Here is a 27,611-nt window from a genome sequence, read left to right on the forward strand (position 1 = left end):
CCCATCAGTACAATATTACTAAAATGAAAGATACAAACTTAATTGGAGGTGCCAAAATATCTATAAGAGGAAAACAAAATAATCATAGTACTGATATAGTTGTACAAACCACATGGCGACTCCACATCTCATGTATATGCTTCTCCCACCTCCCAAGAAAGGTATTGTTAAGTAGGAAGTAGGCTCAGGAAGAGAGACATCCAATTAGCTGGTAATGCTTCTGTGTTTGTGGGAATCTATAACCTACCTCCAATGGTCACAATTAAAATTTGTACAAAAGTCTTTGCAGGTAATCAACGTTACCTGCAGTATTCTCTCTATATTAAACTTAGGGAAAACTGAGATAAAATTATCTATTTGTAGCCACTCCATTTATCTACTAACCATCCAGGCTGATTAAATGTAGTTGCCTTGCTATAGTACTGATGCACAGTAATGGAGATTTCAGTCCCTGAGGGTAACAGCTTTTAGGCAGCTTTACTGGTATCTATATATGCATTTCTAATACCCTCATCACTGTGGTATATCTATTGGTAGGCACGGACCAAAACTGCTTTAATATTTTCCCTGAAAATCTTATCAGTACACATCAGTTTTTCCACAAAGTTCGCATATTCTAAAATTAGATTCGCAGAGAAAATAGTGTAACTTCAGGATAGACTGGAATACTGCTCGCTTACTAAAAAGCGCACTAATTTGAGTGGTTAAAAGTGAAAAGAAAAAAGTCAACCTCATTCAAAATAAAGTTAAAACAGCAAGGAAGCAAGCAGCTGTTAATAGAGACGAGATAAAGAAACCTCTGAAGAAAGCAGAGAAAAGCAACACACTGAGAAATAAGCAATGTGGGCCGTGAATGTTTTGAGTCACTGGCTCAAAGAGGAAGACTTAAAAGCAGACTTTATAGACATTTCAAATAAAGATGAGAAAGCTATAACAAATATTTAAAGGATTGCTTTATCTTGAGAAGAGACAGGCTTACCACATAAAATGCTTTCAAAGTAATACAAGTTGGTGGTGTGCTCATTCTTCCTTAAGCATTCAAATAAGACAAACACACTCTAAGTAGAGTGGCTGGGGAGGATTCGGCCTAGTCTACTCACAATTTTTATATCAATATAACAATGTCAATTAGAAATGTGCTTTTTTGCTTTTTTAAATAGCTTTACTGATACAGTCCCCAGGGAGCACGCTATTATACAGGAATAAAAGCACTTTCCACCCCTTCCCATATGGGAATAAGCTTAACCAGATAAGCATTTTTCTACCCGTCTAACCTCATTCACACTAGAGAGATGTACCATCTCTAACTATACCTGTATAGTTAAAGCAGTATCATTTGTGCGGCTAGACAGGACCTTAGTCCCATTTTTCATTTGAATGGAAGCACTTTGACGTCTCTGTCTCCCACCTCAAACTGCACTCAAAGGTGAGAAGGTATATGCTGTAACTAAGGCCCTTCATTTTCAGTCTTTATTTTATTTTATTTTATTTTTTCCAGGAATTTATGAGTGTTTATTACCACCACCACCACAAACGGGAAAATCAGAATAAAAAACTATTAATAATTTTTCTGGGTAAACGTTGGGGGTTATTTTGGTGGCTGGAATGACAGGGGAAATAAAGTATTCAGTAGATTATTGCTTTGAATTCCATTCATCAATGTGGTTTGCTGCAGAACTAAAGTGGAACTCAAAGCACAGTGCCACCTCTAAGTTTAAGAAAACAATATATCTCTAATCCCCAAATAAAACTTTTCATTTGAATAAAGAGTTTACTGTTGTAAACTTAGAACTATTAGCCTAGAAATATTTACATTTAATAATTGGGCCATACCATTTACAGCACGTACACTGGACTTCATCCTTTTCTCTTGTTTTGTTAAAACTTTCGAATACTTCCTTGCGTTCAGAACATATTCTGATATAGATTTTCATTTTCTTCCCATTTATTTTGGCAAATCTTTAAACCATTATCTGCTAGCAGCTTGAAATGTGTATGTGATGGGCATGAGATTCATCAATACATTCAGATGCGCACGCACTTCAGAGCTAGTGTGCGTGCTGCTTGTCTGTTGTGTGTATCTTCTAGACAAGTACATAGCCTTACTTCAACAGGCAGCTTTGCATATACACACACAGACTAATGTATTATCATAATACATATATCATGTAATGTATTGTATTTTCCTAATAAAACAAGTTATTTTTTATATATGTGAATGATACAAATGTAAGGTGAAAATCAGAAAAAAATGAATAATGCTTTTTGTAAAACCCAGGAATTTTTCAGTAAAAATCTGATTACACTGAAAACGAAGGGGTTTAGCTATAGCCACTTCCTTTATCATGAGTTAACTTCTTCTGAAATCCTTCAGAACTCTTAGGGCACGTCTACATGGAACACTCAGGAAACTTAAGGTGAATCAACTAAAGGTGTGAAGTTAATTAGCATAAATTTAAGCATGTTAATCCCTGTGTGGCTGTTCTCATTCAGGACTGAAGTAACTTTAGTTTGCTGTAATTTACTCCTTAGGCTATGTCTACATTGGCAACTGAACGACAAAACTTTTGTCTTTCAGAGGAGTTTAAAAAAAAAACCCCAAAACCTGAAAGACAAAAGTTTTGCCATGACAAGTTCTGGTGTAAACAGCGTGTTGTTGGCAGGAGCGCTCTCCTGCTGAAAAAGCAAATGATGCTCGCTGGGGGAAGAGCAGACAAACAGCGGCTACACTGTGCGCCTTTTAGCGGCATGCCTGTAGCGACACAGCCATGTCACTAAAAGCACTGTAGTGTAGATATAGCCATGGTTTAATTTCTGCACACTGAACTTCACACCTTTAGTTAATTCATCTTAAAGTTCTCTCTAGACATAGCCTGAGGGTTAGTCTACAGAAGAGTTTTTGGTCATACTGTAAAATTTGAGCTAATTGATTGCCATTTAGCACAAATTAACTGTAAATGTTAGTGTAGATATTCAGAAGAAAACTTGTGAATTATAATAGGCTTTCCATAAATGTTTGTTCCTCATTGTGGTTCACCCTGTCACAAGTCTTGGTGAACCACAAGCAGAAACACACATTGTAGAGGGTCTACAGTAGACTTTACAATCATGCTAGTTACCTTGAGTTAATTAGCAATTGCCACAGAATTCCTGTGTGACCCTGTGTTATAAATAAATAGCTAAGGGTTAATGTTTCTTTCACCTGTAAAGGGTTAACAAAGGGAACCAAACACCTGACCAGAGGACCAATCAGGAAACCAAATTTTTCAAAGCTCAGGGGAGGGAATTGTTTGGGTCCTTGTCTTTGTCTGGCTCTCAGCTATAGAGTGGGATTTTTCTTTCTTTGCTACCCCTCAGCTTCTAACTCTCAGTTTCAAAGTTGTAAGTAACATAAGTAGAAAAAACAATAGGCGTTATTTTTTTTTGGTATTTACAATTGTGGGTTCTGAAATGTTTAATTGAATATCTTTTTAAAATAAGTGGTGTTTATCATATTTTCTTTTAAGGCAATAGCCCTGTATGCACTTTGAATACAGAGTTATTTTTTTTGTCTTTTTCTTTTTTTTTATATATAAGCTTTCTTTTTTTTAAAACCCTTTTGACTTTTCTTTTCCGGCAGTTTGGCAAGGGGATAGAATCTCTGTGCCAGATTACTGTACTCTCTCAGGAAAGACTGGGAGGGGGAAAAGATGAAGGCGGGAGGTAAATTGCCCTCTCTGATTTTTGCATTCAGAGTTTAAGTAGCAGTCTTGGGCCAGAAAACCCAGGAAGGGGGACTGGGATTGAATAAAAGAGAGACAGGAGAGAGGTGTTTTTCGCTTTGGATCGCGAAGACCTCGGGGCTCTGATCTGGGTCCCCCAGGGAAGGTTTTGGGAAGACCAGAGGGAGCCAAAACCCTGGAATTTTTGGCTGGTGGCAGCGATATCAGATCTAAGCTGGTAATTAAGCTTAGAGGGTTCATGCTAGCTTCTCAGTTTATGAACACTAAGGTTCAAATCTGAGTAGGAAAGCTATGACACCCTGGTCAAGTAATTGAGCCTCTCTGTGCCTCAGTTCCCCATCTGTAAAATGGGGATAATAGCACTGCCCACCTCACAGAGCAGTCGTAAGGAAAAATACATTAAAGACTGTGAGACACTCAGATACTACGGTGATGGGGGCAGAAAAGTACTGCAAAATAGACAGAATTAGATCAAGTTACAGGACAAACATGCTAGTGTAGATATACCCTTATATTAGTATCACCAGCTCCAATGACTGTCATTATTTAATGCGTCAATTTGTTTCAGCACCAACCTTTTGCCTTTGTCTTGCTACCCGTAGGCCTTATCTGCCCAGACCATCACAAGTTGTAATAATGTCTTGTTTGTATTCCAGTAGAGCCTAGGGGCTCCAGACAACGGTCAGGGCCTTGATGTGCTAGGCACTACACAGAAAGAAGTATACAGACAGTCCTTGTCTCAGACAGCTTACTATTTAAGTTTATGGAGTGCTGTTGTAGCCATGTCAGTCCCGGGAGATTAGAAAGACAAAGTGGGTAAGTAATATCTTTTATTGGACCAACTTCTCTTGATGAGAGTATGTTTCCTAGACCTGAAGAAGAGGTCTGTGTGAGCTCGAAAGCTTGTGCCTCTCCCGAACACAACTTAGTCCAATAAAAGCTATTACCTCACCCACCTTCTCTCTTTACATTTCTAATAGCATTCAAGAAGTGGACAAAAACAGACCAATGGGGAGGATGAGATAACAGCACAATGAACTTGGTGCACATCATCAGTAGTCTCAGCTTAAAAAAAATTTCTAGAGCATACTGCTTGCCTACAACCTGCTACCCAACAGTTAATCCTGAACCTGGGATACCAGGTAGTCATTGCCCTAATGCTGAATTTACTCTAAATGAGAATTTTTTTGGAGCTCTAAGACTAGGATTCCTGAGGGGATGCCTTTCTGCTATTTAGTGGTCTCTTACTCCATTTAAATATCTTCTACCTCTAAGAGGTGTAAAGGGTGTGGATCTTTTCTTGTTGTCTTTGTGTCCATTTAGTCCCCATAAATCCAAGACCCTAATACTTTTCCAGGCAATTGTATCAATTTACTAAGCTAACAGTTGGGGGATCCACCACTCTCCTAATCATGCAACACTAGTATTTAAAGCAGAGGCTGTGACTTGTTTCCCTGGGTGAATTCAAATATCCTTGATATGGATAGAATCAGCTCAAATCCCATACCCTGTTGAAGTAGCAATAATTTTATTTATAAAGCTCCCTTTTGCTTTCCGAGCTGCTCAGGCAGAACAATAATAATTAAGACATCATAAAATACACACTATCAAGAGCCAAACAAACCAGACTCACTAGTGAAAGTGGAAGATGAAGAGAGTCCTATACCTGGGCCAAGCATAATGAAAACTAAACACATCTCTCAGAGAGAAGTGTTTTGAAACAACGTATAGAAGTGGAGAAGAATGAGCTGAGTTGCATGCTCTGGAGCTGGATCCTCAGTTTCTGAGTCACCACAAAGCTCCATCAAGTCATCCTATAGCACAACAAAAGTGAATACAGCTCTGTTGAACACAGAAAGCCTACTGATTTATTATTTAGCCTATGAATCCATGTCTCACTGCAACCCTCTACTGACAGGTCAACTGCCAGATCATTTAGCAGCTTCTTGCCCTTTTGGAGATGGTCATCATTGCAGTATCTCATTTCAAGATTCAACCTAAAATGAATAATTACTCTGGATCCTCTGCTGTGTATGATTTTATTTTGTTAAATAAAAAAAAAACATAATATTCATTATCGCACATGTTACAGAGACAAAAGGTGGTCAAGGACAGAGTTTAAAATTAATATATGGATGAAATAGCTCTTGTCTCTGATCTAATGACCTTTTAGTTTTCATAATACGTGAAAGAGCCAAACAGCTTCTCATTTTAAAATGAGGAAACTCCTGAATCCCTGGAAAACTTTTACTACATTTCTAGAAATTACCTGATGGCCATATTGTGGGCTGCTGTTCCCAAAGCTCTTCTACCCAGAATACACAGGGCAAAGGAGAGAGTTACTAAAGGAGAATCCTCATCACTATCCAGATGCTGCAAAGGTTTAAGGACAGTGTGTTAGTTCTACATGCAACCTTATAAAAAAGTGTTATGACAATCCTATAACTAAAATAGATCAATGCATGACTAAATTCATAAGACTTATGCTGTCATGTAACTATACCCAAACAAAGCACTCTGCTGTGCAATTAAACAGAATAGGAAGGATGATCATCATGACCGAGGGTCTGCTGCTAAACAAATGAAAGTTCATTTAGTAACAGCTGGAAACAAGAAGTTTTAATATGAGTTGGATCCCAGGGTTGGTGCTTTAGAGATCAGAGTCTTGGAAAGAGGTTGATGAGCATCATTGAGGAGGGAATACATCTGTTTCCACATGGGAAGCAGGATGTGTCTGAAATCCATACCCTGCATTCAGATCTTAGAAGCACAATCTGACTCTGAGAAGATCTGCAGGATTGGGCCTTTAGTGACTGACATCATCAGTTATATCAATGATGGAAATGCCATCACATTTTGACAAGTGGTCAAACCATTTCCTTTACATTCATCACCTCAGCAGACCCTTTTTTACAACTCTTCCAAAAAGCTTGATGTCAAACACAAGGGAAATTACATAACGGGAATTTAAAATTTTGTTCTGTTTCAGTCCATACATTGATGAATTCTTCTTGTTGCCCTTACCCTGTTCCTGAAACTGAGGCAAACATTTTGCAACTCCCTCTATAAAGTACACCAATGTTCAGAGCTGTGCAGTGCAGCTCTATTTTATACAGCATCTTCCACACAAACTGTTTCACAACATGTTTTACAGTATTAAAAATACAAGAGAGATCCAAATTGCAGAGAAGAGTTGTGTAGAGACATTAGGTAAGGTTTCCAAGGCCACCAAGAGGATTTGGATGCCCAGGTCCCATAAACTTTAATGGAAACTGCATTATAAATCGATAAGTTTTGAAAATCTCAACAACTGTATGAAAAAATAATTAAAGCACTTAACAATAAGGGTGGGAGAAACAAGTTAAGATGGAGATCAGAAATATTCCAAAATTTAAATATTTAAAGAGAGGTGGAGTATTGATGAAGCAGAGAAATCCAGGAAAGTTGTTCCAGATGTCAAGAACTAGAGGAGAACGTCCTTGCACTACAAAAGAGAGAGGAGGCAGGGTCAAAAGATCCAACTCTGTGAAGGACTGAGCATCTCTTTTGGAGGTGATGAATGTCCCTTCAACTCAAGAGTTCAGCACCTCCCAACAGATGCTCAGCACTTGAGAGTGTAGGCGCTAAATGAGTGGAGAAAGCAGACAGAAGAGTAGAGAAAGAAATAAGTTCTGTGAGAGAGAGTACAGAAAGTCCAGGCAGAGATTTAAAAATAATAGCCAAGGTGAAAGCAGAAGCAGCTGAAGTCACAGGGTAGAAATTCAATGGAACTGGAATCAAAGTAGTATCTAGATGGGAAATGGTGTGGAAGCAGCGATAGGAAAGTTTACAGATATGACAGACTGGAGAAGGAATATGAAGAATCAAGGAATCTGCCAAGCTTCTGGACAGTGGCAGCAACGGAATGTGAAAATCAACAATCCCAAGTGCACAAATAATATAATGTGATGGGTGAAAAAACTGTGTTGGTGATTTATTTGCACTGTCATCAATAATCTGAGTTTGCTCAATAAAATGTGTATTTCTCTGATTCTATTTTACTCTGTGTGCTGTCAACAGATCCCACTGAAATATAATGATGCATTTTAATTGGGAATGGCTGAACATCCATTATCTCAGGGCTCAGAATGTATGAAAAGGTAACTATAAGCTCCCACTTGGCTCTCTAGAGTTGAATGGTAATTTTCCACAGTTTTGCAATAAAGTGTCAGATTTGTACCAGGACCTCTCAGATTTGACCTGAGCTCTTGGATAAGTGGTATACTTCCTTAACAGTTGAAGGTTTTACCCATGTGTCACTGGAAGGGTAATTTTTTCTAAATTTGCAATCATATTTTGCATTGGACTTAAAACACTGAAGTTCTGATCATTTGGGCATTCTGATCCCATCTGTGGTATTCCTTGATTGGGAATCTCCCTAACAAAGAGCAATAATATTTTCTGAAAAGTTCTAAATGCAGGGTTACTGCAGAAAACAAAACTAATGATGGTAGGGGAAGCGTATTCAAAGAAAACTGTTCAAAATTCAAAGGTTCACTCCTTTGGAAGGTTTTTCACTCATATTTTCATTATAATATTCTCTACAAACATTTTTCTATTGTACAAAAACACACATTTCCCCACAGTGTTATGTTGTACAGTTTAGATAGAAATTAATATACTTGTATTATTCTTGAGTCACAAAAGAGTAACTATTCAGTAATTCAATGTTCTAAGTGTTAAAGACATACACTTACCTCCCTTTTTTTTCCAGCACAGTACTGAATCCAGTCAAGATAAACACTGCAGAAGCTAGCTCTGGTTATTCCATGAAGACATGGAACATAGTCCTCATCAATGTTAATGTTGAACATTGCAAGGTCACGTTCAATGTAATGCCATTTGGCATAAGGCTGTAGTGTCTTCTGGATTGATTCATCTTTTATCCAGTGTGAGATTTTGGGTGAATTTGCTGTAAAGTATATTATACTCTGTTGACAAAATGCAAAATGGTTAGTTATTGTACCTGTGTTTAAACCAGAAACAGCTCATTTACAACACAGCAGAGAACAAATCAGAATAAGATGACGACACTGACTATCCGTAATCTTATGCAATAATCCTGCTACTTGCCATCATTGATTCATAAAAGTATTTATTTTGTGTGATCGTAATAATTTATGTCTAAATGAGAAAGAAGTCAGTTAACTACTAACAGAATTTAAATGAATGAAACTTAAAAAGAATATTAATCACAAGCATCATACTCTGAATAGTGTAGATAGTGTCAAGGGTAAGTTAATTTGAAAATGTGGCTGTCTCTATAGTGTATACCATAAAGGATGATGATGATAAAAGCTTATACATATTTTTCAAAAACAATATGCAGTTTTATATGATCAGAATGTTTGCTTTTTCCCATGTGAACTTTCAGCTTTCTGAGTGTGCAGTTTCCCCATTTCGTCAACAAGAACACATCCATCAATTTAACTATTAAATAAGAACTTGCAAGAGTGTAGACTATAGCTCTGAAAAACCCTCTTTTAATTGCTGTCTTTCCTCTGCAATAATAATTTTATTTTTGTTGCCTACTGGATGAGGTGAGTATAAGAAGAAGAAAAATGGGATTTCTTTAATACTTAAGCTTAACACAAGAGCTGACTGGTGGACAATTCCATGTCATGGCACATTTAGAGGTTTCAAAATTTGTTTTTGTTTCAGTCAAACAAAGGATGAAGTTTTCTAAGAAATCTGGTGCAATGTAAATGGCATTTCAACTTTGTCAAACCTATAATTAAATCAAAGCAAAATATTTAACAGTTTCGAACACCTGCCAAATGATAGGCTGTGAACATCACAGAACCTGCACTCTACTGGAAACATAACCATTCACATACCTCACTATTGCGTATCTTTTAGTCCTGCTACATGCTAGCTCCCATGTGAACACCCATAGGTTGGAACTCTAAACTATTTAATTACCTTTCTGTTAAACTCTGCCTTCTCTGTTTCTGATGACCTCATATTATCAACTCCTTACATTCTTCTATAATTTAGCTGATTTTAAAAGAGCTAAAAAAAAAATTCAACTTCCCAAATACAGCTGTTCAGTACTTTAAGACTAATGAACCAATTTGAGGCTAACTTGGCTTGTTTTACAGATTTTATTGACCCCATGAAGACTCTAATGTACTGAGTGTTGCACACAAGTTTAAGCTTAGGTAAGATTTTAAACTGATATAGTTAAACTGGTGCAAATGGCTATGCAGACACTCTTATTTCAGTTTAAACAAGGCATATTTCAGTTTAGCTTAAATCAATTAGGAACAGCTTTAAACTAACCATTTTTAACTTGAAATATGAGTGTTTGCTTAGTTAAATCAGTGCAAGATTATATGTGGACAAGGCCTTTCTGTGTATAAAATTGTTTAAGAAATTCCCATTTGTGTTTTATATAAAAGTCAAAATAAATGAACAAAGTGATTCAGTTGTCTTGATTCTTACTGTATTGTTCATTTACCTAACAAATCACACACTTCATTAATTTACGTCTTCCCCAATCAGTGCAAATTAGCAAAGTTCTGCTGTAAACCTTGCTATTTAAAATTTAATACTTCTTGTAGATAAACTTCATTCTCTATCTTTTGAAGACTGCAAATTTCCTACCTAGGAACGGTAGGTAGAACTCACTTCACTTATTCTGTACCTTTATGTAATATCTGATGAGTATTCTTCGCAGATCAAACACTTGCAACATTGTGGCGGCATTGTTATCAATGATGCTATATCCTTCCAGTATATACTGGGCTCGTGTTATTTCCCATGTCAGCCATCGGAGGTTAAAGGCTGCGTTGCATGATAACAAGTGAGGCAAGTGACCTGGCTGACAGCAGCAGCAGCCTTCATTGTCTTCATCTCCTTCTGTTATAGCTTCCACTTCTCTCTGCTGGCAATATGTCCCTTGAGAGTTAGAAAGGATAACACAATGGCAGTTATAAAAGTGTAACCAAATACTTCAAACACTTAATTAAAGGCAAATAAAAAAGAGCTACAACAATGACTTAAATTTGCCAATTGATCTGTGTAAAGCAGAGAATAATGAGGGATACATCATCTATTTAATACTTCAATCCAAACAGCTCAATCTCATGGTCTGGGCATCCTGGCATGATTACACATATCACATATTGGAGTACACAACCTCCCCTAATAAAAACTCACCAGAAAACAGCAATAAAGACTTAGGATGAATTGCTGACTTGAATACATCTAACTTATCTAAATATTCAAATCCTGCATCTTGGAAGGGAGTTAGACTTGCACCAGGCATGTTAATAAACCTCTCTGGGTCCTCAACCCACTTCTCCCAAAATGCACAGAAGACGAACACAGATTTTGCAGTATGTCACAAGCAGAGGTTGGTGAAGAATTGATTTTGTTGGGTCAGCGAGAAAACTGAATCCACATCTCCCACCTCCCAGGTGAGTCCCTTAATCACCAGGCGAGAGTCATTCCCACTCTCTCCCCCTTTGGCTCAATAAATATTTAGGAATTAATACAAAGTGGAAATTGAGAACCATCCACCCCACAATAACCTGTAGCCTAGTGATCTGGATGCTCACCTGTGAGGGGGGAGATCTGAATTCAAGTTTCTGCTGGAGAGCATAGGTTCAAATCTAAGTCTCTCACATCCTACGCAAGGCATATCTAAGCACTAGACTAAAGGTTACAAAGGAACAGACAGACACATGGGCTGGTCTGGAAAACTTTTCACTGGCCAAAACTAGCAGGTCAAATTCTCCAATAGTTTCTTTTTTGGTAAATAAACTAGAGGAGACTAACCAACCTGGGTTCTGGCAGGCCACTTGGGTGGCAGATTCCAGACAGACTGCCCAGCTAGCAGCTTCCTCTCAATTTATTCAAAGCATCTTCAGCTTACCTGCCTCCATTGATAGCTACTGTGAGAGTAGACCATGAGGAGAGAAGTAGGCTATTACCTATGGTCTTGAAGTCTTTCTAAAAATTATATCCAAAGATATGCTCTAGCTCATCCAGAACTAATAGGCTAGATGCAGGAAACACTTGATGGCATTCTAAGCATCACTTTACGAAGGAGGTCAGAGTAGATTATCATAACAGTTCCCTCCAGTCTTAAAATCCATTCATCTTGTCCCAAACAAGTTACAGCACTAAAAATCAAAGCCAAAACATTGAATGGCACCAGGAAACCCACAGGTAACCGGTGCAGCTCAAAGAACATCTGTGTTATGTACTATTGATGGATGGCTTGGTTTAGTGAGCACATGTACCCATATTATGGACCATTACAAAACCCATGCAACCACGTAAGTCCAACATAAGCCCTTTTCTGAGGCCATAAGTCAGCTTTAAGTGGCGTATAAATCTTCAATGGACCTTTTGCAAATGGTGAATTTCACTCAGTAAGAGAGTGGTTGAATTCAGCTTTCAGCTGATCTCAATAGTAGAGAAATTTGCTGCAGATGTCATTCATCAGAGAGAAGACCTACTCAGTTAAATTGTACCTGGGCCAAACAGGACACTGGCTGCACAACACTTTGGATCTGAAACAAAGGTGACCATGTTTACAGGCAGTATCTTGTTTGCTGTTTATGATTTCTATTACAAGATCATCATTTTCTTTAGCTTAATCACCAGCTGATTTGCTTTTGCATCTCCATCATCATTTAGCTTTAATTTTGATGGGCAAAGCGACACAGAATGTTGCTCTTCACATGCCAGCAGCAAGTACACCCCAGATGAAGCACAATGTTTCTATAGTTAAAAAATAGAACAAAAACTCACTAGTTTACAGAAGACTTTGGGCTTTTTCTTTTGGATAGCGTTGGTTAAAAATGATTTCTGCAACTCCTAATGAGAATGTGAGTGCTTTAGATCACATAAACAAAAAGTAGAACTACCACACAATACCACAAAATTAGGTAAAATTCCCCTTAAGGATTTATTATGGGCCAACTTCCTTTCACATCTATGCAAATGAACACACTGAAGTCAATTTTGTTGCACCCATGTAAGAGAGAAGAATTTGGCTATATCAGTGTTTAATAATTAGCATTGTTATTTAGATTGAGGTAACACCCAGTGTGTGCTCAGTGCTTTTTAAACACAGATGAAGATATAGGGTAAAATTCTGGCCCCAATGACGCTAACAGCAAAACATTTCATAATATACTGCTATCTAAATTTATTTACATTCTCCCTCATATACATTCCCAGATCTAATAATCCAATTAGCAAAAGTATCTAGATAGTAAGATGGTAAAGGGGGGGGGGGAGACTGAATGCTTTTTTAAGAGAAATAAGAAGATTAGCAAATATTTGTCTTTTTTTTCCAGCACTGAAAATAAAAAAAAAATTGGATTATTTTTTAAAGTTCTCCAATTAATTTTCATTAAACGAAAGCTGCTAATGTATGCAATCTGAGGGCACGCTAGAGTAGTTCACAAACAAATAAGCATTACTGTTTGGACAATTTAAGTACTACAGGTACATACAATAAAACAAATTAATATACCCCCTCAGTTAGCCCTAAAATAAACATCTCTCTTTTCCAGTCTACTGCAAAGTATAAACCATGACCTATCAGTGTGACATTTACAGTGGGACAGATACAAAGAGAGCTGTTTCTACGTTATATTTCACAGATTTCTACATGAATTAAGGTTTAATGTTCAACTATAAAAAAAGGCAGCAACTGCTCTTGGTCAATGGATCTTTTTCTTAAATAAAGTCAAAAGACATTGCACTCAAAGTAAACTGGGCAAAGAAATATTCCTATGCACATGGCTTATATACGTTGGATGCTAAAGAAAAATGCAATATTTGCATTTTTTCATTTTTGTTTCTGTTTTTAGCTTTTTGAAAAGTTAGACCTCAAAATATTAAACTGCAATTAACAAAACATAAATCTCCATCCTAGACCCTAATATAAACAATACTACATAAAGCTGATATTGTGCTATTGTTGATGTAAAATGAAAGCAAAATAAACAGCCCTAAGTTTGGCTGAGTTGATTTGTATCAAGAAGAGTCTTGGTGTTGTATGTGCTGCTTGCATAAAAGTATGTAAAATATGACAATCCTCACCATTAATTAAACCAATATACAATATAATCACTGTGCTATTGTGGAACAGGAAGTATTCCAAAAGGCAGGAATTATAACCAAAAAGGTTGTACCCACATTTTGTGAAGTTAAAGGCCATACTGACAACTTGCCAAAAGCCCAAAAGACTCATGCTAATGTGCATAAAATGAGGCAGATTGTGGACACTGCCATCTTTAAACTATCTGTGAAGTTCAACCTGTGAAAACTACAGATCTCAGCATGGAGTATCACCCCCCCCAGATGGAGGCAAACACAGGTCACGTTGCAGAAAACTCTGTGCTGAACTCTGGCCACCCTGACTGATAGCAATATGCACTTTGGTTAGCATTTGGACTTTGAAAGGAAAAGCCATTCTAAATGTGAAAACATTTTCTTACAAAGAGTTAGGGAACAAACCAAGCAGTCTAGCTGGTTACTTTGCAGATTTAGCCTGAGAAACAAATAGCAAGTATTTTTGAACAGGAAGTCCCATTTGAGTTTAGTGCTAATTTCTAAATGACAAATCACAGTATTTACACTTGCTTTCAGCAGGCTTCAGATTTATCATCTTGAAGGGGGCACTGACTTTCAGATGACAGGCTAGAGTGTTTTATGTATGGGAAACAAGATTCATTTACTAAGGAGCAAATCTTGTCCTTCCTCCAAAGAGGAGTCCTGACCTAGCAGAATCAGTCAGTATTGTCAACCCCAAGCATTCAAAAATCTGAGCCGAGAATTATTCATAAAACTGAAGAGCAGTGGAGTAGAAAATGCATTAATTTACGCAATAATTAAGTGTGCCACTATTAAATATTAAAAAACAGGAGAATATTTTTACTGGTAATTATTGATTTTAAAATCCAAGAGAAAAAATCTTTTACATGTTATAAAGAGAGTAAGTTCTTACTTTTCACACAACATTCATCATTTGCTGTGACACTTGCTAGTATAGATGACACAGATTCATTTACAAGGTATCCACACTGGATGATTGCCAAAAATCTTCTGTTAATGTAAAAATGTGAGCCAGATCAGCGAAGCAAGGTCAATCTATTTGAGCCCAGGAGAAAACCAATGTAAGAACTGGACCTCTCTCTTTTCCTGACACATCAGGATTTAAAAACTCACTTGCACTCTGCCAGAATTACCTGACCTAAATGAAAGTCAGGAAATTGAAACTCATGACTCTAATCTGACTCAATAAGATATACATACTGACCCCATTTGATGACCACCTATCCAGCAAAAAACATTTCACTGTTGCAAAAATAATGGATGAAATAAAAATATGCTTTTGATTTTCAACTTGCAAACATGCTGAGTAGCGGGAAAAACCTTTTAAATTTTTTGCAGGGAAATACATCAAATGCATTAACACTATTAATGATCTAGAGTATGGCGTGGACTGCACCCTCAGCAAGTTTGAAGATGACACTAAACTTGGAGGAGTAGTAGATACGCTGGAGGTTAAGGATAGGATACAGAGGGACCTAGTTAAATTAGAGGATTGGGCCAAAAGAAATCTGATGAGGTTCAACAAGCACAAGTGCAGAGTCCTGCACTTAGGATGGAAGAATCCCATGCACTGCTACAGACAAGGGACCGAATGGCTAGGAAGCAGTTCTGCAGAAAAGGACATAGGGGTTACAGTGGACAAGAAGCTGGATATGAATTGACAGTGTGCCCTTGTTGCCAAGAAGGCGAACGGCATTTTGGGCTGTATAAGTAGGGGCATTGCCAGCAGATCAAGGGACGTGATCATTCCTCTCTATTCGACATTGGTGAAGCCTCATCTGGAGTACTGTGTCCAGCTTTGTGCCCCACACAGCCACATTTTCAAATGGTTCTGTGCACATAATCTTCTAAAGAAGGAATGTTCAGAGCAATTCCATGAGGAAAAATGCTAGGTCCTTCACAGAATCATAGATATTAGAGGTGGAAAACACCTATTATTAGACTACTCAGCCCAACTCCCCCCCAATGCAGGATTGCTTCCTGTAGTACATTTTCTAATATTTTATCTACTCTAGTTTTACATGTCTCAAGTGTAGTAGTAAGAGGGTCAAAAAAGGTGTAGTAAGAGGGTCAAATATCAAGAGTGGGAAGAAACATATTTTTCCACCTACAATATGCAAGACCAATTTGATAGCCATCTTGCCAGTGATCTATGCTTTTGTTGCACTGCAGCTAGATCATAGAAATACCCGCTGCTCAGGGCTGAAAGTGGACATCATACAGAAGTTTAAGATGGTCCCGCACATATCACAATGGTGTTCCATATGCCACCCTGGCTCCCCATCCAATAACGGTTCTAGTTCTATTCCATTCATTACCTACCATGATATCTGAGCACCTCTGAGGGCTGAGACCTAATTTACAAAACCTTCTGTGCACTAAGACCTGACTGCCTCAGGGATCCCTTCTCTTTGCACAGAATACATAAAATTCTTTGATCAGAAACGCTGTTATTGATGGAGCCCAAGATGAAACTCTTTGGTGCAGAGGAAATATCTGTCTATTAATATTAGAAAAGTGTGAAACCCCAGGATGCAGAGGAATTATTTAGGATTGTATGTGAAGGCCTAAATGTTAAGTCTCCCAGCTTTTGCTTTCTCTTAGCTAAATGATATATATCTAATTCTTTTAGTCTTTCCTCAAAAGGTGATTTGCTCCTAGGGTGACCAGACAGCAAACATGAAAATCTGGGAGAGGAGGGTGGCAAGGGAGAGGGTAATAGGCACCTATATAAGACAAAGCCCTGAATGCCGGGACTGTTCCTATAAAAACGAGACATCCAGTCACCCTAATTGCTCCAGATACCCAATTATTATTTATTTATTCAATTGCTCTTCTCTGAACTCCCTTCAGTCTGACAATATTTTTTGGCAATTTGGTGCAGAGAATGAAACATAGTATCACAAGTGCAATTGCACAAAATCTATAAAGATAGGGACTCTTGCTTCCCTACAGCATGAAACTACTGTTTATTAAATATGAAAAGAGAGTTACAGCCATTCTTTATTTAAAGAATCATGCTTGCTAATAGTACAAAGCCTTCAGACACAAAATTCACATAAATATTCCCTACAATGGCAATGTGCTTGCTACTGCAATACAACTACATAAAGTACAAATGTACTGTAGAACAGAAAAATATCTGGCCTTATTACTTTAACGACATTACTGTGCCTGGAATACATCTTTTAAACTGACCACTTTCATGAACCATTTCTTTTTTGGTGGGGAGATAAACAAGAAAATACATAGAAAACCTCATGGGTGATTCCACTGCCACTATAACAGCTGCCTTCCAGATGTGCAGTTATATCTGTGCCTGCTCTGTGCCCACTTTTTCAGTTTATCTTACAAAGTTTCAATTGAATCACGAATATTACATTTGCATCATCAGTAACAAAAATCATAAGAGAAATTTAGTAGCTAATTATATTAATGAAAGACAAAGGGAGTAAGTTAGAAAATAATACCAGCACCACTATCCATAAGTGATTTCCCCACATACTTTGCTTTACTAGACATTCTCCAAGAGACATTTTCTTGATGCACAGACTCACTAGAAAGATCCCCCCAATCCATTTTGGCTGGAAATAATGACAGTGCTTTTGCTCCTTCCTCTATCACAGATTTCTTCTCTGTTCTTGGCTTCAAATAAATGAAAAACAGCACTCCATGACTGGCATTTTGTTTTTCTCTGGCACATTGCTTTTAGTATGAAGTAGAAGTCCAAGATATCATGTATAGTTACTAATTGACCCACTTCTTTCAATTTGTTTAGCCCATAATCATACCGTGATCTGAGAGATTTTTTCAGTAAAATACTGGGCCAAATTTGCCTATCAGATACAATGATGCAATCCCTTTAACTTCAATGGGTTTGTTTTATCATAAACTAGAAGTGAGTTTGAACCATGGTTCTTATAATGCCAGCATCCTGCCACGGCTGGAATGCAATTCAAGTTACAGCCTCCCAGCTACTTAACTACATCCTTTCAGCAAACCTTTTTAGAAAGCCTCCTGTGGTTCAAGCAGCAAATTTGATACCATCAGCTCAGGATTAAACAAAGACTGTGAATGTTTGCCAACTACAAAACCAGTTTCTCTTCTCTTGGTTTTCACACCTCAGCTGTTAGAAGAGGGCCCTCATCCTCCCTGATTGAACTAACCTCGTTATCTCTAGCCTGCTTCTTGCTTGCTTATATATACCTGCCCCTGGAAATTTCCATTACATGCATCCGACGAAGTGGGTATTCACCCACGAAAGCTCATGCTCCAAAATGTCTGTTAGTCTATAAGGTGCCACAAGACTCTTTGCTGCTTTTACAGATCCAGACTAACACAGCTGCCCCTCTGATCCTGTGGTTCAGAAACCTACAACTTTTCCCTCCAGAGCACTCACTTTTTCATCTATACTGTCAGCATAGCCTCCCAGGTACAGCAGTAAGAAATGTTCACAACAAAAAATGGAACCACTCAACATACATCTTGTTTTAGATGTTGTCAGGAAATCTGAGAGTTATGGTGGCCTATGCAACCTTAGTTTTGCTTTCTTGTGCACTGAATGATCATGTAATTAAAGATAATTATACATGCATGCAAAATGGCACAATTAAGGTTGTACATGCAACCATAAATCTGGCATTTCTTAACTTCCGACTGTTTGACTTTGCAAACTAAATAATGTTATTTTACATGTTTTTTGGTACCTTCTTAGATTTATTTTAAGGAAAAATGTGAAAAAAATCTGTTATGTACAACTGTAACACCACAACCCACCATGTGTCATCAAGAGGGTTGGAACCCTGAACAAAACTAACTACATCAGCTAGCAGCAGGAGATGGCTGTTGGCGTTGTGTTTGTGAGGAGCCTGGCCTGTCTCCTTGCTCTGGGAGCTGTATGTGTGTGGGGCTCCTATCCCAAGTGATGCCTCCAGAAGGAAGGGATGGGCTGCTGGGGTCACTCAATGGGATCAAGAGGTAGTCAGAGGAAATCTGTCTAGATTCTCTCTTTCTTCTCCTCCCCTCACCCCCGATGGAGTTTGGAGGATCTCCTTCCCTTTATGTTATCCCCAGAGGTAGGGGAATTAGCCACTGTACCCAGTCAGGAGGAGGGAGGTGTAGTCAGAATGGGAGGGACCTCCGTCCTTCCTTTCCCCCACTGCTATTGCTACAGCTTCTTCGGCATCCCATAGGCTTTCCCAGTGCAGAATCTGCTGCTGCTGCTTTGGCAGTGACATAGGAACAGCTCTTCAATGTTCATGTTCAGTTATTATTTTAGGAGGCTGCCAAAATTTTCTTGTAGAACACAAGTGAAAGAAGGGGAATTGTGATTTTTAGAAGTTTACAACTCAGACAAACTTAAGTAGAATTTCATGGGACAAGTGAAAGGTCCCTACTGAATTTCAAAGGCTTGCTGTAAACCATGGCAAAGGGAAAGTTTTAGGCAACCTAAACGTAGGGATCGCTACCAGCTCCAACTATAATTATGTAAATGTGTGATTTTACACACAATTTTAAGATGAAATTTATCAGGTGAAGCTCTATAGTTTAAGTGATCTTTCCTTCCAGATTCAGATTCAAATATTACTTGAGGGAATAAACCAGCTTGGATCAGAATTAAGACAACATTTTCATTAAGTCTTTGATGTGAAGCCACTGAGTTTCCCACAGCCCTAGTTCCAGCTAATTAAGCTCTCCCAAGATACTCCTGATCTATTCTTCCCCCAAAGACAGGTTTGGGGGCACTTTGTCACATTTGTTGTTTGTTATTTACTAAGCTATCTGGGGAAGGAGCAGATGGAAACAGACCCAGTGATACTTAATAGCAAAATGGCTGCTGCCCAGAAGAAGTATATGATTTTTTTTTAAGTGGGCATTTTTCTTTTTAGGCAGTTAAAGCTAGTCAATGAGATATTTTCACCCAAAGGGAAGATTAAGTTAACAGCTTTTAAGTAAATATAACGGAGATGCTTCTGTCCATGTTCAAATATGCTCCCACCTCAAAAGAAAGAAAAATAATCCAAGCTTTTTCTCATAAATATAATTAACATAAGAAGAACATAAGAACGGCCATACTGGGTCAGACCAAAGGTCCATCCAGCCCAGTATCATGTCTACCGACAGTGGCCAATACCAGATGCCCCAGAGGGAGTGAACCTAACAGGTAATGATCAAGTGATCTCTCCCCTGCCATCCATCTACACCCTCTGACAAACAGAGGCTAAGGACACCATTCTTTACCTATTCTGGCTAATAGTCATTTATGGACTTAACCTCCATGAATTTATCTAGTTCTCTTTTAAACCCTGTTATAGACCAAGCCTTCACAACCTCCTCAGGCAAGGAGTTCTACAGGTTGACTGTGTGCTGTATGAAGAACTTCCTCTTATTTGTTTTAAACCTGCTGCCCATTAATTTCATTTGGTGGCTCCTAGTTCTTATATTATGGGAAAAAGTAAATAACTTTTCCTTATTCACTTTCTCTGCACCACTCATGATTTTATATACCTCTGTCGTATCTCCCCTTAGTCTCCTCTTTTCCAAGCTGAAAAGTCCTAGCCTCTTTAATCTCTCCTCATATGGGACCTGTTCCAACCCCCTAATCATTTTAGTTGCCCTTTTCTGAACTTTTTCTAATGCCAGTATACCTTCTTTGAGATAAGGAGACCACATCTGGACGCAGTATTCAAGATGTGGGCGTACCATGGATTTATATAAGGGCAATAATATATTCTCCATCTTTTCTCTTTCCCTTTTTAAATGATTCTTAACATCCTGTTTGCTTTTTTGACTGCCTCTGCACGCTGCGTGGACATCTTCAGAGAACTATCCACGATGACTCCAAGATCTCTTTCCTGATTAGCTGTAGCTAAATTAGCCTCCATCATATTGTTTGTATAGTTGGGGTTATTGTTTCCAATGTGCATTACTTTACATTTATCCGCATTAAATTTCATTTGCCATTTTGTTGCCCAATCACTTAGTTTTGTGAGATCTTTTTGAAATTCTTCACAATCTGCTTTGGTCTTAACTATCTTGCGCAGTTTAGTGTCATCTGCAAACTTTGCCGCCTCACTGTTTTATCCCTTTCTCTAGATCATTTATGATTTGTTGTTTTAACATAGGATAATTGTTACTATACGTTACTTTTATTTTCAGATTAGCAAAACAAAACACAAAAAAAAAGGGGGGGAAAAAAAAAGATACTATGTATTTTATTTTAGGCTACACCTAGCAGACATTCTGAATGAGAGGGTGTCTAGAAAGCTGATTGGCTTCATAAAAGTTAATTATTTGACATACAGATTTTTCAGTAATGGAAATCAGTGCTATGTAACAGTCCTTGCTAAAGGCAGAACTGACATGGGCCAGGCTGCCCACAAATACAAGTGGTTTCATTGTAACACCAATAAGTTAATGCATTTCCTGTTGTGGCTTATTGTTTATGAATAAAGAATGAGAAAAGGGGGTGGGGTCTGCTGGTCTGGGCATGAAAGTAAGAGTCAGCAAACCCTGAGCAAATCACAAGCATGCCATTAATTTCCTCTGTGGCCTTTAATAAGGCACATACTCTCTCTGCCTTAATTTCCCTATCTCTAAAATAAGTATACTACTACTGGGACATGAGGAGAAGTTAATGTTGGTAAAGATGTCTTTGAAAATGAAGAGTGCCAGAGAGCAGGGCTATGTATTATCCTAATAATTATATGAATATACAGGACAGATAAGTGAACATTTTTTTTTCTCCTTTACTTCTCCTTCAGGTCATCTCTTCTTACAATCTGTCCATCTACCAAGGTACCTACAGTATATGGCCCCCATAATAATAGTAGCAGCAAAGAATCCTGTGGCACCTGATAGACTAACAGATGTTTTGAAGCATGAGTTTTCGTGAGTGAATACCCACTTCTTTGGATGCATGTAGTGGAAATTTCCAGGGGCAGGTATATATAAGCAAGCAAGAAGCAGGCTAGAGATAACGAGGTTAGTTCAATCAGGGAAGATGAGACCCTCTTCTAGCAGTTGAGGTGTGAAAACCAAGGGAGGAGAAACTGCTTTTGTAGTTGGCAAGCCATTCACAGTCTTTGTTTAATCCAGAGCTGATGGTGTCAAATTTGCAGATAAACTGAAGCTCAGCAGTTTCTCTGAAGTCTGATCCTGAAGTTTTTTTGCTGTAGGATGGCCACCTTAGGATTAAACAGAGACTGTGAATGGCTTGCCAACTACAAAACCATTTTCTCCTTCTCCTTGGTTTTCACATACCCAACTGCTAGAACAGGCCTCATCCCCTGATTGACTAACCTCGTTATCTCTAGCTTGCTCTTGCTTGCATATATATGACCTGCCCCTGGAAATTTCTACTACATGCATCCGAACAAGTGGATATTCACCCACGAAAGCTCCTCATGCTCCAAAACATCTGTTAGTCTATAAGGTGCCACAGGATTCTTTGCTGCTTTTACAGATCCAGACTAACAAGGCTACCCCTCTGATACATAATAATAGTGTCTGAGAACTCACAACCATTAATGATTTTCTCCACAACACTCCTGTGAGGTAACCACATATTATCATCATCCCACTGTACAGATGAGAAGCTGAAGCATAGTGAGATTATACAACTTGCCCATAGTCACAAAGGAAATCTGTGACAGAGCCAGGAAATGAACCCACATTTGTTGCTTCCCAGTCTAGTACCTTACCTATAAGGTTATCTTTCCTCTGACATCTAATAATGGCCCTGTACAACACACAACCTCTCTCAAAAAATATAAGTCAATGACCTAATGTCATGTGTACCCAAGAACCCCATAACCGGCTCTGCATATTTGTTCCTCCTATTCCACAGCCTTGCCTACTACTTGCCTTCTACACCCATTTCTTTGTATGCTGTGCATTTAGATAATTAGCTCTTTGGGGTAGGGAGCTGCTTTTTCAACACCTGTAAAGTTCTTAGCACATTTTGGGTGCTACATAAATAATAATGAGATCTCTCCTTTCCTCTTAGCAGCAGTTGACACAGGCAAGGTCACACCTACAGCAAGCAACCACAGCCCGCCCATATCTGCAGCATGAAGAGAACTTAAAAGCTGTTGGTAAATTCTGGTTTAACTTCTCTTTTCCTTCCCTCCTATCAGCAACAGACCTAGGACAGGAGTGACTCCACAGTGAAAAGCACCCAGAGAGGAACATTCTCCTCCCTTCTCCCAGCAAGAGGCAAAGTGGAGCCCTCCCTCTTCTGTTTCCAGGACCTCACTCAGCAGCTGCACTTTCTAAACCTGGGAGCTATGAAGCCCTGATCCAGGGATCAGTTCCTACTCTCCCCCTCTCCTTCCTCCCAGCAGGAAGGAAGGCAAGGCCACCTCCCCCTCTGACAGGCTTCAGCACCTCTTTAAGACATGAGCTAGCCCTTCATGCTAACCATTAATAGCTTAACAGCGACACTTAAAAACTGTAAATACTTGGGAGGTGCTTATGTTCTATGGTGATGGAGATGACATCTGTGTTGCCAACTCTCAGGATTTGATTGCAAGTGTTGCGATATCTGGTGTTTTTCTTCAAGCCTCAGCACACAGAGTCAGGTGACGTCATGAGAATCTCAGCCTTCATTTTAAATAAACTTTCTAGTCCTCCTGATTGTGGGAAAAAATCCTGAAAACATGATCCAAGTACAACTGACAGGCTCTCGAACTAGAAGACAATTAAAAAATCCTCAGTGCTTATCGTGTTTCTAAAATCTCAAGATTTTCAGGGGCCTGACTTCTGATTTTTGAATGCTTGGGGTTGGCAGTACTCCCCATAAATACCTAGAGAAATAAGTCCTTTCAACAGTATGCTACGCTGCAAACTAGCTGGGGATTTCAGTATGTGAAGGAAGCCTGACGATTAATTTGTTTGTATTTGTCTTTTCCTTCTTCAGGTATGCAGATCCTTACCTCGAAATTCTAGCCCTCTGAGCTGGAAAGTGACGAGGCCATTTCCAATTTCGATCAAGTGAACAAAGGCATTTAAATAATCCGATGCCAGAATAAAACAGTCTCCTGAACTGTAGTTTCCCCAGCGGCCAAGAATCAAATCTCCACAAAGAGACTCCTGCAAAGATCTTGTCAGATGCTCATAAAAAATGGAGTTGAGATTATTGTCGTCATTTCCTAAAATCAGAGTAACAAAGATTTTAAAAAGGTAAAATGTATTAGAAACCCTGCCTTTGTGAGAGGACACCTATGTTCTTATTGCTTCCTGTACTAGAACCTGTTCCTGTGAGGTGATGACAGTGTTTCCTTGGAGACATACTGCACCTTCTACTCCTATCTGGTTCTCATCACCTCACAGAACCAGACCCCTAGTCTTTAGCTGATAAGAACAATACTGTAAAACAGAACAATATACCAGTGACAACAACGACTTCATATATTTCATGCTTTATGATAGCAGGCATTTTCTGGAAGCTCCTGACTAGCTGGGCTGAAGGCCCTCTGCTATATTAGGATAGGTTCTCTTCTCTGTGTTGTCATTAACTGTAGGGAAATACTTGTTGAGTTTATCACAACCCTCTAGGAGATTTAGTCACCCAACTTCAATTAATTTCAATCGGAGTTGTGTGGCTAAAGGCCCTAATTAGTTTTGAAAGTCTCCATCACCACAATGTATGATGGGTAATTAAAAATGTGTTGCTATTATCAAACTTATGTGAAAACCACTTTTCTATAACAAATTTAACACAGAGGAAAAAAGATCCAGGTTGAACCAAATCAGCTGTCCTGATATGTAGTTCTCAGATCAACTAGTCTTCAGAAGATTGGGTGAAGTAGCACCAAATCAGTCTAAAAAACTCATGGGGAATGCATGTTAGGGGCATGTAAAATGTGATTATAATCAGCACTTAATTACGGTTAGTGAAATGAAATAAAATCTTCACACATGCCAAGACAGTGTCACAGAGTCTAATAAAGTGTCAGTATGCTTGAATTCTCTTACATAGTAAGTATGCTTGGTTTGGCCAGTGCATTCATTTTCTACTCTACATCAGTGGTACAAGTCAGAAAATGGAGCTTTAAGCCATATTAGAGCAAATGCATGTTTTGCCTGAGTTATGTGTTTAAAACCACAATTAAATAATTTGTTATTGTATATCATAATGCTGAAGACTTGCTATCAAATGACTTGGGAAATATCTTTATTCCATACCTTGTCATGATAAACAGTGAATGTGGATCATTAAGATGTCCCACAGTTTCAAAGCACTAACATCTCCCCCACTATCTAAAGATACACTTGTTCACTCTAATTTCTACTACAAAAATATTGAAAATGCTGTGGTAATAGAGTTGACTGTAGGAGAGGAAAAAATTAAAATGTATCTTCAAAGCTATTCTTAACATCCTTTGGAAGTTACAAAACTGAGTAATATTTGACACATGGGTAAAACTGCTTTTTTGATGTCAGGACAAAAACATATTTACAATATATTATAAGGGGAAGTCCACAGGTGAAATCCTGGTTCCACCGAGTGGAAATTTTGCCATTGTCAAAGGGACCATGATTTCTTCAGATTCTTCTGTAAGGTCTTGATCCTGCAGGACACTGAGCAAGATCTCTGAATTGCTGCATGCCCTCCATTCCCATTAACTTCAATGAGAGATGAAGGTTCTTCCTACCTTCCAGGAGCTGCTCAGCATCAAGCAGGAGTATGTTCTGTATTTGGGTTTGGAAGGATTAGATTTTCATCAGTAAATGTCGATTTCACAATACACGCACAAGCCAATACAAAAATATTTCCATCAACGATCATCAAAATTACAGACAGGCGAAGTAAGAAAAATGCTGCTTGAAAATTTATTGGTGTTTGATTAAAGGATATTTACTTTGTATATTTTGACGTATGATGTGGACAATTTGTGTTTTAATGGTTATAAAGCTTAACTTTTTGAATCTCAACATCTACTATAATTAAATGGTTATTATCTGCCTTCCCTCCAATTAATTTCATACAACTATGAACATTTAAATGGATACAAATAGAAAAAATGATTAAAATAAATATCTATATTACCCATGAAAATTATAAAAAATGAATAAATAAAATTTGAATTCTGACAAGCCTATTTATATTAACATTTATCAGGACTGGCATTACAGGCTGCTAAGCCAGATAGCAGCCCATATCACTGTGTCACTTGTATCTTCCTCTCTCCTTCTCCAAAATTTCTAGTTGAAAACTAATTTTATTAAAGCAAACAGAATTAGAGAAGATCTCTACATTTCTTACTTGTAGGGGACCATCTTACACCCTCTCTCTCAGGAGCCTGTTTGAACAAAGACTGACCTTGGATTTGATTTACTATGTCTGCTATTTATTATACTCAAACTGAAACTAATTTACAACTCAGCAGCTGCCTAATCAACTCTAAATAATATACCAAATCACATGACTTAATCAGGATCTTTGCATAGTTTTTAATTGCTGTTATATTTTAAATTATCTGCTTCATTCACCCAATGCTTAAACACTTTGCATCTATTTTACACTTACAGGCAAGCTACAATACGATAACTCAATCACATTTTCTAAATTATGTAAGAAGAAATCCCATGCCATACCTGGGTCCTTTTCAATCTGAATTGCCAGTCTTGTATTGGAATGGTCCACTCTTTTTGTGCTGAAAATAGAGACACACATTCCATAGCTAATTCTCTTTTGAAACAGGACTTCCTTTCTCCCCTTCCCCTTTGAACATTTCTTCCCACACTTCCTATTTGTACAATCACATAGTTCATATTCCTAATCTGTTAATTGGTTTACTCTCAATATTAACAGCTATCACTATGAAGTATTTCTTTTTCTAACATAAATCATGCAAGCAATTTATGAGCATCTACAATCAAAAGGTATGCTTCTGCCATCCTTTGTCGCCTTACTCCAATGGGACCATTCGTGTGGTAAGGTGTTAGTAAGGGTAGCAGAATCAGGCTGAAAGTTAGCATTTGTCATAACAAACAATATATATCTAAATACTTACATGGCCTCCATTGCCATAATAGCCAAGTGCTTCCCAGTATTTTACACATATAACAATTTCTCTTTCCCTTCCTCCCCAGTCCTTAGGAAACACAGCTGGATTAAATTCTAGGGTTTTTTGAACTTTTCACATTTCTATTGAGGGAAAGGCAAGTCAAATAAATGAGTTCTGTAGTTAGTTCTAAAAGTGCGAGGCCCATGGTCATTCTTACCTCTGAAGGAAATAAGTTCCATAGTCTAGATTCCACTTGTGAGACTTCTGCCTTCCACATTAATTGGCCTCTCCTTGTTGGCCAGCATTTTAATAGTTTCAGTGGAGCACTGTGGTCATGGAGAGAGCGGGGATGACTTAGGGATCTCAGGGTTTTGTTCATAGATATAATGGGGTGCACTGATAAAGCCTGGAGGTCATGAATGCAACCATCATTGTGTCCAGATCGGAGTCTGACAGGATGGGATGTAATTGAAATTGCAATTTATTTGAAAATTTTATCCTACATGAGAAATCCCCAGAAAAACCCTGTGAGGCAGGTCTGTAAGCATTAATACCCCCATCTGTAAAATGGGGATAAAATAAAAAGATGAAGTGACTTGCCCAAGGCCACAGATGAAGACAGTATCTGGTTACATGTCATGGGTGAGATTCTCATCCCCTCTCCAGCCCCTTTACCCTTTCCACTAGGTAAAGGGCCAGAGGAGCATAAATGGGTTCCAAAAGCACTACAGTCAGCCATGGGAGAATTCCCCGGACA

The 27,611-nt window shown here is 38.3% G+C and overlaps 1 protein-coding gene across 1 annotated transcript in view; it reads right to left on the reverse strand.

The window, feature by feature from the left end:
- Positions 1–27,611, reverse strand: part of PCNX2 (pecanex 2) — a 253,204-nt gene that overhangs the window by 21,778 nt on the left and 203,815 nt on the right. The window contains exons 24-28 of the mRNA XM_075064158.1: positions 26,442–26,500; positions 23,777–23,992; positions 10,408–10,661; positions 8,459–8,692; positions 5,992–6,095 (exon numbers count right to left, since the gene is read on the reverse strand). Of these exons, the coding sequence (XP_074920259.1) occupies positions 5,992–6,095; positions 8,459–8,692; positions 10,408–10,661; positions 23,777–23,992; positions 26,442–26,500 (867 nt within the window). The remainder of the gene's footprint in view (positions 1–5,991; positions 6,096–8,458; positions 8,693–10,407; positions 10,662–23,776; positions 23,993–26,441; positions 26,501–27,611) is intronic.

The sequence above is a fragment of the Chelonoidis abingdonii genome, chromosome 3 (genome assembly GCF_003597395.2).
Source record: "Chelonoidis abingdonii isolate Lonesome George chromosome 3, CheloAbing_2.0, whole genome shotgun sequence".
NCBI lineage: Eukaryota > Metazoa > Chordata > Testudines > Testudinidae > Chelonoidis > Chelonoidis abingdonii.